Source organism: Dipodomys ordii, unplaced genomic scaffold (genome assembly GCF_000151885.1).
Source record: "Dipodomys ordii isolate 6190 unplaced genomic scaffold, Dord_2.0 Scaffold164, whole genome shotgun sequence".
NCBI classification, from domain to species: domain Eukaryota; kingdom Metazoa; phylum Chordata; class Mammalia; order Rodentia; family Heteromyidae; genus Dipodomys; species Dipodomys ordii.
The window spans coordinates 3,081,806-3,095,426 of record NW_012267380.1 but is presented as its reverse complement, the minus strand read 5'-3'; the positions used below and the strand labels follow the sequence as shown (position 1 = coordinate 3,095,426).

Below are 13,621 nucleotides of genomic sequence, written 5' to 3'. Positions count from 1 at the left end.
CATGCGAGTCTTTTTCTCTGAGAACATAAAATGTCAATAAAACCCTCTTTGTTTTCACATACTGCCCATTGGGACCTTTTATGACTTACGCTGACAAGGAATTTTCCTATATCAAGGGACCCACGCTCTGCCCAGCTGCCCTGCTCGTCATCAGGAAATCTTCACAACTGCTACCCTGGTGAGCCTCTGACCTGATCTCAGGGTGAGGAAAAGCCCAATTTCTGGCCTTTCCAATGAAGTTTGTGAAAATGGCCATTTCACTTTACCCTCTTGAGTCCTTAGTAGACTCTCAGATCCTTGAAAAATAGGGGCTGTTGTCTTTGCTTACCATACCCAGCCTGTGACACAGGGTCTGGGACAGGTCAGACACTCAGCCCACATTTGCAAGATATATTAAATAAGAACTATACGAAACAACATTTCTGTTTTTCTTTTATTTATTTACTTTTCATTATTGCGAATAGAGCTCAGGAGCTTAAGACCTGCACTTGCTTAGCAAGTGTTGTACCATGTCAGCTATGCTTCTGTCTGTAAACTTTAAGAAAAATGGAGCCAGGTGCCGGTGTCTTATGTCTGTAATCCTCACTACTCTGTAGGCTGAGGTTTGAGGAGTTCAAAGCTAGCCTGGGCAGAAAAGTCTGTGAGACTCTTTTTTTTTTTTTTTTTTTGGTCATGGGGCCGAACTCTGGGCCTAGGCGCTGTCTCTCAGCTCTTCAGCTCAAGGCTAGCACTCTACAATTTGAGCCACAGTGCCATTTCCAGCTTTTTCTGCTTATGTGGTGCTGAGGAATCGAACCCAGAACCTCATGCATGTGAGGCAAGCACTCTACCACTGAGCCACCTTCCCAGTCCCCATCTGTGAGACTCATCTCCAGTAACTACTCAGAAAAATCTGGAAGTGGTGCTGTGGCTCAAGTGCTAGCCTTAAACACAAAGGGACTCAGGGTTCAAGCCCCAGGACCAGCAAAAAGGAGAAGGAGGAAGAGGAGGAGGAGGAAAAGGAGGAGAAAGGAAGAAGAGGAGGAAAAGGAAGATAAAGAACAGTAGAGTTAGTTGTGTTAGTAAAGGTAATGTAGCCATTCAGAAGTGCAGAGATGGTTCCATTTACAAATGTGTAGACTGGTGTGAGGTGCTGGTACATGCATGTAATCCTCACACACAGAAAATGTTGCAGGATTTTAAGTTTGAGGTGAATCTGGGTTATGTAGACTCTGTCTAAAAAACAAATTTTAAGGTAGGCATGGTGGCACATTCCTATAATCCTAGCTACTCAAGAGGTAAGCCAGCTAGGATTAAAAGTTTATAAGACCCAATCTCAACCAATAAAAGTTGAGCATGATGGTACATGTGTAACATAAATAGGATTCCAGACCTGTTCAAAAAGCAACTGAAGTCAGGTGCTGGTGATTCACGCAATAATCCTCACTACTCAGGAGGCTGAGATCTGAGAACTGGCTCAAAGCTAGTCTAGAAAGTCTATGAGGCTCTTATCTCCAATTAACCACCAAAAAGCCAAAGGTGGAGCTGTGGCTCAAGCGGTAGAGTGCTAGCCTTGAATGAAAAAGCTCATGGGCAGCATTCAAGCCCTGGGTTCAAGTCCTAGGAGCAGCAATAAATAAAAAGAGTTAGAACATGACTCAAGTAGCAAATCACCTACAAAGCAAGTACAAGGTCCTGAGTTCAAGAATCAACTAATAAGTTTTCAAAAAATTAAAATGAAAAATAGTGAGCTGGGTGCTGGTGGCTCATGCCTATAATCCTAGCTACTCAGGAGGCTGAGATCTGAGCATCTCAGTTCAAGGCAAGCACTCTACCACTGAGCTACCTTCCCAGCCCTAGAGCATCTTAGTTCAAAGACAGCCCAGACAGAAAAGCCCATGAGACTCTTAGCTCAAGTTGACCACTAGAAAACCTAGAGCTGTGGCTCAAAGTGGCAGAGCACTAGCCTTGAGAGGAAAAGCTCAGGGATAACACCCAGCACTGAGTTCAAGCTGACAGAGAGAGAGGGAGGGAGGAAGAAGGAGAAGAAGGGAAGGAAGGGACAGAGGGAGGGAGGTAAAAAGGAAGAAGAAAAGAAAAAGGGGAAAGAAAAAACCTACAAAAGACATGAAACTTCTTTCATTTTCTCAATTGCTTCATCTACCCATTCTAACCAACCCTTGGGCCACCAAATATTTGGTGAGCATCACTGTCAGGATGCTAGATAGGCAAGAAAGAAAATTGGAGGCATGGCTCAAATGGCAGAGCACCAACCTTGGGCTTTAAAGCCAAATAAGTGTCAGGCCCTAAGTTTAAGCCCCAAGTATGGCAAAAAAAAAAGAAAAGAAAGAAAAAGATAATAGAAAAGAAAAGAAAAAGGTAATAAAGATCTTAGATTAAGTGGGCTGAGAAGGCTGGGATGTGCTAGCACACATTCAGAGCCTGAGGCAGTCAGCCAGTGCTGGGGAAGTGTCTCCACATCTAGGAAAGTTAGAACCTCCACGCTGAGGGCCCTGCACTAACATGCTAAAGCAAGGCCATACGAGCTGAGATGCCAGTGAGATGGCTCAGTATGTCACTGGAGGTCATTAGCAGAGTCTCGGCTCTTGCTGTGGGTGAGACAAAATATGCCAGACGTTTTGGAGCAAAGGAAGGGCATGACTCACACTCCTCCACCACACCTGAGTTTGATCTGAGGACCTTGCGCTTGCTTAGCTGGTTCCCTGCCACTGGAGCCATGCCTCCAGCCCTACTGACATATATTTCAAATGAGGACTTGGCTTAGCAGTTGCAGTAGAGGGAATGTCCGGGTCCTAAATAAACTTTGATAGCAGAGCCAGCATGATTTCCTAAACAACTGACTGAAATGTGAATGAGAAAATTCAGATGTGCCTTAAGGGTCTTGAGGGATGGGGAAGGCTGGAGGTAGAACAGATCTGACGAAGTAAAGATCAGTGCTTAGGAAATGTAACTCCCCCTATAAACTCATATGTTGAAAACTTGGCCCCCAATCTGGTAGTACTCTTTTGGAAGGTTCTGGAAACTGCAGAAGGGGACCAGTTGGAGGAAGTAGATCACTGGAGGTATATCTTTGAACTTTACACCTCGTCCTGGCTCCATCTATGACTGTCAGCCTGTCTCTCTACTTCATGTCTACCAAGAAAGAAGCTCTCTGTCCATACACTCCTGCCACCACAATGTTCTATCCAAATGAATAGGGATAACCAACCATGGATGGAGCTCAGTGAGAACACCACCCAAAAATAACTCCTTCCTCCTTGAGGGTATTTCTGTTGGGTATTTTTGTCACAGGGACAATAAAAACTAACACAAGCTAGGCACCCAGTAGCTTGTTCCTGTCATCCTAGCTACTCAGAAGGCTGAGATATGAGGATTGTAGTTCTAAGCCAGGCCAGGCAGGAAAGTCTGTAAGACTCTTACCTCCAATTAACCATCAGAAAACTGGATGTGGAGCTGTGGCTCAAAGTGGTAGAGTGCTAGCCTTAGCAGAAAAATTCAAGGACAGAACCCAAGCCCTGAGTTCAAGCCCCATGACCAACAAAAAAAAGGGGGGAGGGAGGGGCTGAGACTGAGGCATAGTTCAGTGGTTTAATACTTGCATTGCAGGGGTAAGGCCCTTGATTTAATCCTCAGTGCTGCAAAAAAGGGAAAAGGCATTTTTATTTTTTTAGTGCTATATCACTTTGAGCCATAGCACCACTTCCAGTTTTCTGGTGGCTAATTGTAGAGATGAGAGTCTTATGGACATTTCTGCTGGGGCTGGCTTTGAACCACTATCTTTAGATCTCAGCCTCCTTCATAGCTAGGATTTTAGCATGAGCCACAGGTGCCTAGCTAAGAAAAGGCAATTTTGTCTGCAAGCTTGTGTGGCACACACCTCTTGTTAAGACTGAAGATTTTGCTGGGTGCCACTGGCTCACACCTGTAATCCTAGCTACTCAGGAGACTGAGATCTGAGGATCCAGGTTCAAAGCCAGCCCAAGCAGGAAAATCCATAAGACTTTTTTTTTTTTTTTTTTTGTCAGTTGTGGGAGCTCAACTTGGCCTGGGCACTGTCCCTCGGCTTTTCAGCTCAAGGCTAGCACCCTACCACTTGAGCCACAGCACCACTTCCAGCTTTTTTCTGTTTATGTGGTACAGAGGAATCAAACCCAGGGGCTCATGCATGTGAAGCAAGCACTCTACCACTGAGCCAACTTCCCAGGCCTCCATGAGACTCTTATCTCCAATTAACCATTAGAAAAGTGGAAGTGGGCCCGATGCTGGTGGCCTGTAATCTTAGTTACTCAGGAGGCTGAGATCTGAGGATCACGGTTCAAAGCCAGCCCCAGCAGGAAAGTCCATGAGACTCTTATCTCCAATAAACCACCAGAAAACGGGAAGTGGAGCTGTGGCTCAAGTGGTAGAGTGCTAGCCTTGAGCTGAAGAGCTGAAGGACAGCACCCATGCCCAGAGTTCAAGCCCCATGACTGAAAAAAAAAAATTTTATGCCTGGATCCTGCTGGGTGAGATAGTGTCCATGTGCTTATACAAAGTACAGTAACCCGTGGTAACAAACAACAAAATCAGATGAGACAGGCAGGGAACGCAAGTCACCTGCGAAACAAATTCTGACCAATGAAAAGTAAACAAATGGAACTATGCTTTTTTTTTTTTTTCTGTTGGTGGTGGGGCTTGAACTCTGGGCCTGGGTGCTGCCCCTCGGCTCTTCAGCTCAAGGCAAGTGCTCTACCACTTGAACCATAGTGCCACTTCTGCTTTTCTGGGTGGTTTACTGGAGGTAAGAGTCTTGTGGACTTTCCTGTCTGGGCTGACTTTGAACCATGATCCTTTGATCTCAGCCTCCTGAGTAGCTAGGATTACAGGCATGAGCCACCAGCGCTCAGCTTTTTCTTCTTTTTTTTTTAAATGAAAGCCACTTTTTTGCAAAGCAGTAAGATTTTGTCTATTCTGAATTAATGTTAACACTGCTCCTGTGTTAATAAGTACTAGCTGAGTGATGGACACTCTACTGGCCATGGTAAAATTTTAACCCTAGCAACATAAAAGATAAAGAATTCAGTGAAAATCATTGGCCTGGTTCCAGCTGTTCCTGTAACCTCGCAGCAGTCAGAACCTCACTGAGCACGTTGCCCATTTGGGAACAAAAGCACAGCAGAATCTCACACTGCTGATCTTGGGGCTGTAAAATCACAAGACATGAAAACACCTGAAATATGAACACAGATAATGTCATTTGTGGTTGAGACACTTGCCAAGTTTTCTTAATCTGGCCAGAAAGGTGCTGAGGGCTGTAGAAGAAAAGCCATTCCAGGCCTGCCACTCCATGTCCAGAAGCCCTGACTCACTCCTGCCCCTGGTATTGGGAAGGGCAGGCTATATAGGCTCCCCACAAGGGAATTGCTGCTTCCAGGAAAGCTACAGAAGTCATTAAAGAGGCCATCAAAGCAGAGGAGACGGGTTGAAGCAGAGCCTGAAAGGCAGAAGGTCATTCTTTTTTACAAGCAAAAAGCTTACAGGAGGCTGAGATCTGATGATCGAGGTTCAAAGCCAGTCTGGGCAGGAAAGTCCATGAGACTCTTATCTCCAATAAACCACCAGAAAACCAAAATTGGAGCTGTGGCTCAAATAGTAGAGCACTTGCCTTGAGCTGAAGAGCTGAGGGATAGCATCCAGGCCCAGAGTTCAAGACCCATTACCAACAAATAAAAATAAAAAAATAAGGGGAGGGGGTGTTTCCTTATATAACCCAGGCTGGTCTTAAACTTGCAAATCCTACTGCCTCAGTCTTCCAAGTGCTAACTTACTGAATTTCAACTTAGTATCATGACAAGTTTCAGTTCCTTAACTTTTTCTGTTTCAACAATTCTTGTAATCAGAATAGAAAGTGGTATCTCAAAGAAAGATGTTTATACTACTGCCACCGCCTTGTGAATCCACCCTGGGACACCCATGTAAGTGGGAGAGTCCTGGAGCTGTTTCCAGCAAGCCCAGTGTTGGGAAAGTATAAAGGAGGTTAGGATAGTTCTTGCATCAACTCACTCACCTAACACACAAAGGAATGACTGTCCACGCTACTTCAGAGCAGCTTACTTAGTGCAGGCCAGAGGAGAGGATTTGTAAATGTATAGAAGGTCCCTGTGAACCTCTGATTTCTCAGCAGATCAGATTACCCTAGGCAAATTAACTGGGGACCTCTCTGTCCAGACCACTGCTCCATAGAAGCCAGGCTGTCAGGACCAGGTAAGGAGACCTGAGGCCTGCTCCTCAATCCTCCCTCCCTCTTGAGGCCATTTTTAGTGCCTTCTGAGATACCTGGCCTGTAAACATCACAAAGCAGTATCTAGGAGAGCTGCCAGGAAGCATGTATAATTGGGAAACAACAGTCTTACTGTTGGTGAGCTTATTTAATTGTGGCCAAACTAATGTCACAGCTCTTCTACAAAAGCTGCCTTTTTTTTCTTTCTCTTTCTCTCTCTCTTTTCCTCTTTCTCTCTCTTCTTTTTTTTTTTGAGGTAGGGTCTCACCCAGGCTGGCCTGGAACTTTGAGAACCTGATGCCTCTGCTTCCTTCATGCTAGGATTACAGGCATCCAACACCCAGTCCCAAATTCTGGTTTTGGGGGAAATTTGACTCAATTGATTTATTTGGTTAAACAATGATTTATTTGGAAGTTCTAATCATTTTGAAGTGGTTTCCAATATTAAAATATCATAGTCAAGTGCTGGTGGCTCACGTCAGTAAATCCTAGCTACTAAGGAGGCTGAGATCTGAGGATTGTGGTTTCAAGCCAGCCTGGGCAGGAAAGTCTGTGAGACTCATCTCCAGCTAATCACAGGGAAAAAAAAAGTGGTGCTGTGGCTCAAGTGCTAGAGTGCTAGCTTTGAGCAAAAAGAGCTCAGGGAGAGCTCCCAGGCCCAGAGTTCAAGCCCAAGGACTGGCAAAAAAAAAATCAGGGCCAGGGCTGTGGTTCAGTGGTACATCAGGACCTTCTGGCCTCTGGTATGTAATTATTCCAACACAGCCCACTGGAAGTCTCTTCCTAACCCTAACCCCTTCATTTCCATCATCACATAATTCTAAAACACTGAAATATCCCTTTCTTAGTATTGCTCAACATCAACATGAACAGTTTGACTCTCAAATCTTCCCTTTCAAACCATCTATAAAAATGAAATGGGGGGCTGGGAAGGTGTCTCAGTGGTAGAGCACTTGCCTTGCATGCATGAGGCCCTGGGTTCTATTCCTCAGCACCACATAAGCAGGAAAAAAAAGCTGGAAGTGTCTCTGTGGCTCAAGTGGTAGAGCACTAGCCTTGAGCTGAAGAGCTGAGGGACAGCACCCAGGCCCAGAGTTCAGGCTCCACGACCAGACCCCCCCCCAAAAAAAATGAAATGGACTACCCATGCAATTAGAAATTCTTTCCTAATGTTTTAGGAAAAACGTTGATCTTTGTTAATTTTTCAGAAACCTATTTTATTTTGTTGTCTTATTTTTATTACCTATCTTTTAAACCTTAAGCTTTAGAGAAATTGGTATTTCTCAAAAAAACGAGATGTTTGTTTTTTTGAACACCTCTGTTAAATATTAGGTCTGTATACACCTCCTTTTTTTTTTTTTGCCAGTTGTGGGGCCTGAACTCTGGACCTGAGCACTGTCCCTCAGCTCTTCAGCTCAAGGCTAGTGCTCTACCACTTGAGCCACAGTGCCACTTCTGGCTTTTTCTGCTTATGTGGTGCTGAGGAATCGAACCCAGAGCCTCATACATGCAAGCCAAGCGCTCTACCACTGAGCCACCTTCCCAGCCCATACACCTCCTTTATTTAAATATAATTTTATTGTTGTGATGAAAGTGTACAAAGCCAAACACCGACATAATCCTATTCAGGAGACTGAGATCTGAGAATCATAGTTTGAAGCCAGCCTGGGCAGAAAAGTCCCTGAGACTCTTAACCTCCAATAAACTACAAAAAAAGTTGAAAGTAGAGCAAAAAGAAGCCCAAGAACTGTGCCCAGGCCCTGAGTTTTAAGCCCCAGGACCAGCATTAAAAAAAAAAAAAAAAAAGTCTTGTATGGGTTGGGAGTGCAGCTTAGTTGACTCCTCAATGAGCGAGAACATCAGTACTGCATTTGAGACCTTGTCTCAGACAAAAAGGAAAGAGAAAACAATGTAGGAAGGGTTTACCATTTCATAAGTCAGGTATTGAGTACATTTCTTTTTGGACAATGCCACCCCTTCCTTAACTTTCCCATTTCCCCCACCCTATCCCTGCTCATAGGTTGCATAGATGATTTTCCACAGTATCTACCGAGTACCAGGACTGCATTGTTCATCCTTCCTCCCTCCATTTCTGCCCCCTGTCCCCACTTTGCCTCCTCCTAAAAAGACAAAAGAAAAATACAAAAGCAAAAACAAACACCACCACCACCAACAATAACACAAAAACCTTTTATAAGACTAGAAGGTTTTTTTGGAGGGGGGCGGATTGTGGGGCTTGAACTCTGGGCCTGGGTGCTGTCCCTCAGCTTTTCAGCTCAAGGCAAGTGCTCTACCACTTGAGCCAAAGCACCACTTCCTGTTTTCTAGTGGTTTATTGGAGATAAGAGTCTCAGATTTTCCTGCCCAGACTGGCTTTGAACAGCGATCCTCGGATCTCAGCCTTCTGAGTAGCTAGGGTGTGAGCCACCAGTACCCGGCAAGACCAGAACTTTTGAATCTCCACTGGTTTTTGCTTAAAATCTTGCTAACCTTCCATATGTAATGAATTCTACAAGGCAAAAGAAGACTCTGTACCCCATGTCAGTGGCAGTGCTGCATGCAGAGGGCTAAGGGCATAACACTGTACTGTCTATACACAGAAAAATCTCCCTCCTTCACTGGAGTGGTCTCTACTTGGCACTCCCAATGTTGAAATACATACACAGCAGAGTGGAAAACTGCACAAATCTCTTCTAATCAATAAGCTTTTATTTAGATATTCAAGAGCAAACCAATATTCACTTAAGGTTGCTGGGTCCATATTTTCAAGCATGAAGATGTTTACTATATACTTGTAAAAGATTCAGGTAAAATACAGCTAGGAAAATAGACATGAAAAATTCAATTATAAAACTCTTGGTAATTAATGGTTATAACAGTACTAGAACTAGTTGTTTTTTCTTTAAGTGATTTAGGAACCCTAATTACAGTTTATTTGAATATATAATCAGTATCAACTTTATATAAAAAGTTGTCATAAGCAATTGTAAGAAAACAGTATCACCCATGTAGCTTTCAAAAATCGATCTGACTTTGTTATGAGCTATATAGAAATTGACATTACTCTTCCAGTTCTCCCAGAAGCTCCACAAAATCAGTGATGTACCATCTGGCACGCTCCTTTACTTGCTGCCTGATCACATTTCCTCCAAATCCAATGAAAGCATCCTAAGAAGGAAAAGAACAAGAGATAATCTTTAAATGACAGCAGCCCATGGTCATATATCCATATTACAAAATATACATAGAGGTATAGGTGGATGTGTGTGTATATATATATACCTATTATAAATGCATAAGCTATGTTATTTATAATATATGTGTATAAAACATATATATGTATATATATGCATATATGTATATATATATACATATATATCTATATTTCATTTTCTGTGTGAATCCTAGGGCTTGAACTCAGGCTTGGTCACTGTTCTTTAGCTTGTGTGCTCAAGGTGAGCACTCTACCACTTGAGCCACAGCTCTACTTCTAGTTTTTGAGTGGTTTATTAGAGATAAGAGTCTCATGGGGACTTTTCTGCCTCGGCTGGCTTCAAACCATGATCCTCAGATCTCAGCCTCCTGAGTAGCTAGGATTATAGGCATGAGCCATCACTGCCCAGCTGAAAAGTGGAATCTTTAATTCTCATTTCCTCTGTAGTCTGCAGGAAATGTCTATTACATTTTCCCCCATCTCTCCCCATTTTATCCTGTTATACTAAAATAAATCCTTGTTACTACTTGCAAAAAAATAAAACTTAAGAAAGTTTTAGTTCCTTATTTGTAAATTTCTTCATCTAGTAAGAGCTCACACAAAACTGACATAATGAGAATGAATTTGTTTTGTGTTTTTATAATAATACTTAGCTCTTTTTGTTTAATATGTCTCATAAACCTTAGGTAGTACCAAACCATCTAAACAAAATTTTTTTAACTGTATTTTCTTTGTCTTTTCTTTTCTGGTACTGGGGATCGAACCCAGGACGTTGCACTTGCTAGGCAAGCGCTTTGCCACTGAGCTACATCCCAGCCCCCATCTAAACAAAATTACAACCTGAAAAAAAAAAAAAATGAGTACCCTTAATACATACAGCAGGAGGGCAGGCTTCCATGTCTGTAGCTCCATCTCCAATCATGACTATTTTCTTAAAATGAAATTTTTCCTTTAGAAATTTAATAACTTTTCCTTTCCCACCAGACTCGGCTGTTGGCTGTGTCTCATCAAAACCTGCATATTCACCTGAAAAACATTCAAAACAGTGTTGCCTATCCATCAAGTCTAAAACTAAGGGCCCCCTCCCTTAAATGTCACTGGAAAGCCTAAAAATGGCCTCAGCAGTCACAGGACCTAAGGTGACAACCAGCCTTAGAGGTGGCTCTATTAAGTCAGAAACATTTGAGTGAATTCTACCCTCTCCCTCCAGTGTAATAATTCTAAACCATGTTGAAGTGTCACAAGATCAATAAAGAAATATATCAGCGGAGCGCTGTAATCCAAGCCTGTAATCCTAGCTACTCAGGAGGCTACGATCTGAGGATCACGGTTCAAAGCCAGCCTGGGTAGGAAAGTCTGTGAAACTCTTATCTCCAATAAACCACCAGAAAACCGGAAGTGGAGCTGTAGTTCAAGTGGTACAGTGCTAGCCTTGAAGAGCTGAGGGATAGCGCGCAGGCCCAGAGTTCAAGCCCCATGACCAATTAAAAAAAAAGAAAGAAAGAAAGAAAGAAAGAAAGAAAGAAAGAAAGAAAGAAAAAAAGAAATACATGTTAACATCAAGTTCCACCTAAGAGGCAATTCTAACTTATTCTCAATTATTTCTATTCTTACAGAAATTAACTCTCATTCTCTATCTCTATCTCTATCGATAGACTCCACAAAAATGTTTTATTGACACATTTAAATACTACTTGGTTTTAAGAATATCAGCCACCCCCTGACATAACTGGAGAACTTTAGGTGACGTGAATACAGTTATGACTCCAAGGGCGTCCGGAGGCCAGAGGCAAATCAAATGTAGCTGTAACTCACGAGGCCCATAATCAAAATTCTCCCTGAGACTCAGGGGAGAATTTATGAGAACTCACACAAAAATAAAATATAACATGTACAAAATCATTCAGATCACCTAGAGTTAATGGTTTACAAAATGCAGTATTATATGCCCAGGGAAGACAAGATGGATACCAAAGCCAGGGTGCCAAAAAAGAGAAGATCCAGTCTACAGAACAATCCAATATTTAACTCTCATGCACTCTGCTTATGCTGCGCTCCAACAGATGCCGCCTGGAACTTGAATAACAGAAATGATTTGTTTAAAAGCCGCTGAAACCTCACCATTGAAGTAAAACTTCAGCCTGTTGGCAAATACATTGGCTGCTGGGATGTTGAGCTTCGAGGCAACGTGCTCCACGATGCTCCTAAAGCCACCGGAGATCAGGAAAACCTGAACATGGCGCTCCTGCAGGCGGCTCACCAGCTCCCTGCAGAAGTACAATTGGATTGACAAAAGAGAAAAAAATAGGAAAAAGAAATAATATACTTTTTATCCTGAATGTATCTGGGTGAGCTATATCTGGCATGGTAGATCTCCTAGGAAGTTAACATTTTCTATGTTTTTCTTCTGTTGTTTTCTTGGGGAGCTCACTATGTAGCCTTGGCTGGCCTCAAACTCTTGGATCCTCCTGCCACAGCCTCCAAGCCGTTGCGCAGCAACCACATTCAGCTTTACATTTTTTTTCTAAATGCACTTAGAAATTAATGCATAGGGCTTTGTTTTAGAAAAACATTCCACAACTCTATTCTGCCCATGGGCACAACAAAATAGATGAAAAATAAGCAGAGGAATGTGTAAGCCCTCCCTGAGGAGAAAGGGAAGGCAGACATGGGGCAGGACCAGACAAGACCTTATATAAGTGTCAAAACAACCATGCAGAGGAAAGTTCCACAGTAAGAGACTCCAAGAAGGAGGAGTGCCCCCCAAACCCTACTGCAGAGTGGGGTCAGCCCAGGACTAGGCTACTCTTACCGTATGCCAGGGGTCAGGTGTGGAGGATGCTCAGCTAGGAGCCTTTGTACCTGCTCTCTGGAGGGCTGGATCAGCGCCAAGCGCTCAGTGAGTGCAGCTTTGAAAGGTACTGCCCCTCCCATGGCTCTCCGTGTCCTAGGAAGAAGACCAACAAGGTTGAAGCCATCCTGTGCCTCACAAAATCCACTGTGAGAGAGGGGCTGCCGCAGGGCCCCTCCACTACATGCATGTTGCTATGGGAGCAAGGCCAAGGAAGGTTTACTTGATAACCATAGGCCATGTGCTTTGTACTCACAAACACACATTCAGGTATCTGAGAAACCACACGTCCTATCCAAACCCTCTTGGAGACATGCACTTTCATAAACCAAGGAAGAAGCCAAAGGCTGGCCATTCAGGCATAGAATGAACAGGCCTTACCACAGGGAAACACCTGCTATGGAATGGAAAGCAGGTCTAATGCAGGATCCACTAAGAGACACTGAATCAGAACTAGCTTTCTAATCAACCCTTGCAACGAAGAACAACATGCTATATATCCTAGAGGTCCCAGGCAGTTTATAGTTATGGTCATCTTCCCAACCACGCTGAGCATACCCTATCTACATTTTCTTGACAGAGGTAACTGGTTTGGGGTTGTTTTATTTCCAATATATTTGTCACTAATATTAATATAAATGGATGAATGGATAAGGCACACTACCAAATTTAGCTAAAGCTTTTTCTTAGTACTTGTCTGCAACTAAAATCCAGAGATGCTTGACTTGAAGGGAAAACTATCTAGGATTCTTTTTTTTTTTTTAAGACTAATTTACCCCTACTTAAAGACAGATTGCCCTACATGTAACAGCTTCGCACAAAAAAGTTATAAAATTGGGATGGGAAGGTAGCTCAGTGGTAGAGCACTTGACTTGTATGCATGAGGCCCTGGGTTCGATTCCTTAGCACCACATAAGCAAAAAGAAAAAAGCCAGAAATAGTGCTGTGGCTCAAGTGGTAGAACGCTAGCCTTGAGCTGAAGAGCTGGGGGACAGTGCCCAGGCCCAGAGTTCAAGCCCCACGACCGGACCAAAAAAAAAAAAAGTTATAAAATTGTCCTTTGTTTTACAATGATAAATGAAAACATTAAAATTCTCCAATCAAACAAGATATACAAGAATTTTTGTTGTTTTTTTCTTTTTTCTTTTGTTAAAACAGTGAGAGCAAAATAACTTACTGAAATATAAAGATAAAAGCTGAGGGGCTGGGAAGGTGGCTCAGTGGTAGAGTGCTTGCCTTGCATGCATGAGGCCCTGGGTTCGATTCCTCAGCACCACATAAGCAAAAAGAAAAAAAG

At 43.1% G+C, this 13,621-nt stretch overlaps 1 protein-coding gene across 1 annotated transcript; it reads right to left on the bottom strand.

Annotated features, from left to right (window-relative positions):
* Positions 1–8,946: 8,946 nt before the first annotated feature.
* Positions 8,947–12,558, bottom strand: Psph (phosphoserine phosphatase). The gene is made up of 5 exons (XM_013033176.1): positions 12,548–12,558; positions 12,286–12,420; positions 11,595–11,740; positions 10,351–10,499; positions 8,947–9,427 (listed from the first exon to the last, which is right to left on the bottom strand). Exons 1-5 carry the CDS (start codon positions 12,556–12,558, stop codon positions 9,320–9,322), a joined length of 549 nt encoding a protein of 182 aa, XP_012888630.1. The 3' UTR covers positions 8,947–9,319.
* Between the last annotated feature and the right edge of the window lie 1,063 nt (positions 12,559–13,621).